We start from the raw sequence: 1,702 nt of genomic DNA on the forward strand, positions 1-1,702 counted from the left end.
AATGTCCTGGTCCACAAAACAAGTTTTCACAATATTTAATTCAAGTCGCCTAAACCACTTCCTCGCCAAGAGTTCCCCAGGGTGGAGACCGTCCTCCAATAATTCTATGAAATATCGCTCTTTTCCCTTTTTTCGACAATCACGAAGATCAGCATTGAATTTAAGTGTTGTGGTACCAAGTTCTGTGTTGAGAAGTTCAATTTGAGAGTTCAAGAAGTGTACCTGGCTGGCAACTTCAGCATCTGTTTCTAGAAACTTGCTCGGATTATGGTGACCTTGGATATCATTGTAAAGGCTAACCGAATAAACAGGTACTCCAATAAATTGAATTTTGCACCCCTGTTTTATTGTGTAGTCCCTCGCTCTTTTGTAGCAGTTGATAATTTTGTGTATAGTGTTAACACAGGTACCAGAAATGTTTATATAACAGCCTTGCTTTGAGGTTATGTCGCATGTACCAGCCCAGAAATAAACATAAACAGGTTTACCAAATTTCTGCTTGAGGATGGGAATTTGTTCTTTTAGTAGGGATACTAGGGTTGATGAGTTTGCACCACCTTTACATGAGAACTGTATCGGAAGTTTTGGATTACTGCCCCTGTGTACCACTGCAAGGCGCTTTCCTTTGCTGTCGGATACTAGCAGGGGGGTCAAATCAGCCTCGTGAGGTGGTATTGTCACGTTGTGTGATTTAAGGTAGTCTACGAGATCCTTCTCCGACCTCTGAAAGATAATGTTTGACCGTTCGCAGTGAACGATTCGTTTGGAAGCAATTCCAGTGTTCGCAGTGAACACCAATACGAAAATACATGTAAAACGAAAGTACAAGAACAAAGGCTAAATATAGGCACACAAAACAGTAAATTACCCAAACCAAGTAAATTAGTTATTGTGCTCTTACTTTGTGAAAGTAATAAATGAGTTATAGTAATCAAATTACAAAATAATCATTTAAATGACGAGTAACAACCCACAAACACAAAATGCAGCGCGATTACCTGTAGCAGACCTCTGTCCACTTTGAGGTACGAATTGCAATACATTACACAAAAAGAAACGGGTTTTGGACTCCCTGCAGGGCGTATAAGCAAAATCCCACTTCTGACACCACTTGTTATGCCGGATGGCTGGCTGTGTTCTTCAATAACAACACAAAGATCGTCCGAATTTTCAGTGCAACCTTTTAATGGCGGTAAAACTCAACGAACACCGGATAACGTGCTTCCGCGTCTAACATCAAATCCGGGGACCGGACCCCGATTTCCGGAAGAGGTAAACCCGCATTACAATATTACAGACATCTGTTCTAGTTATAATTATATAGGTAAACTTATACTCCCAATCTATACGGGATATAACAGACATCTGTTCTAGTTATACTTAAATAGGTAAACTTGTACTACCAATCTATACGTGATATTACAGACGTCTGTCCTAGTTATAATTATATAGGTAAACTTATACTGCAAATCTCTACGTGATATTATAGACGTCTGTTCTAGTTATAATTCCATAGGTAAACTTATACTGCAAATATGTACGTGATGTTACAGACGTTTGTCCTAGTTATAATTCTATAGGTAAACTTATACTCCGAATCTATACGTGATATTACAGACGTCTGTCCTAGTTATAATTCTATCTGTAAACTTATACTCCCAATCTATACGTGATATTACAGACGTCTGTCCTAGTTATAATT

General features: G+C 38.7%; 1 protein-coding gene across 1 annotated transcript in view; it reads right to left on the reverse strand.

The window, feature by feature from the left end:
* Positions 1-30: 30 nt before the first annotated feature.
* Positions 31-1,702, reverse strand: part of LOC110448709 — a gene marked incomplete at its 3' end in the record, with an annotated part of 5,904 nt that continues 4,232 nt past the window's right edge. The window contains exons 3-4 of the mRNA XM_021495095.1: positions 999-1,180; positions 31-723 (exon numbers count right to left, since the gene is read on the reverse strand). Of these exons, the coding sequence (XP_021350770.1) occupies positions 31-723; positions 999-1,180 (875 nt within the window). The remainder of the gene's footprint in view (positions 724-998; positions 1,181-1,702) is intronic.

The sequence above is a fragment of the Mizuhopecten yessoensis genome, unplaced genomic scaffold (genome assembly GCF_002113885.1).
Source record: "Mizuhopecten yessoensis strain PY_sf001 unplaced genomic scaffold, ASM211388v2 scaffold4175, whole genome shotgun sequence".
In the NCBI taxonomy this organism is placed as follows: domain Eukaryota; kingdom Metazoa; phylum Mollusca; class Bivalvia; order Pectinida; family Pectinidae; genus Mizuhopecten; species Mizuhopecten yessoensis.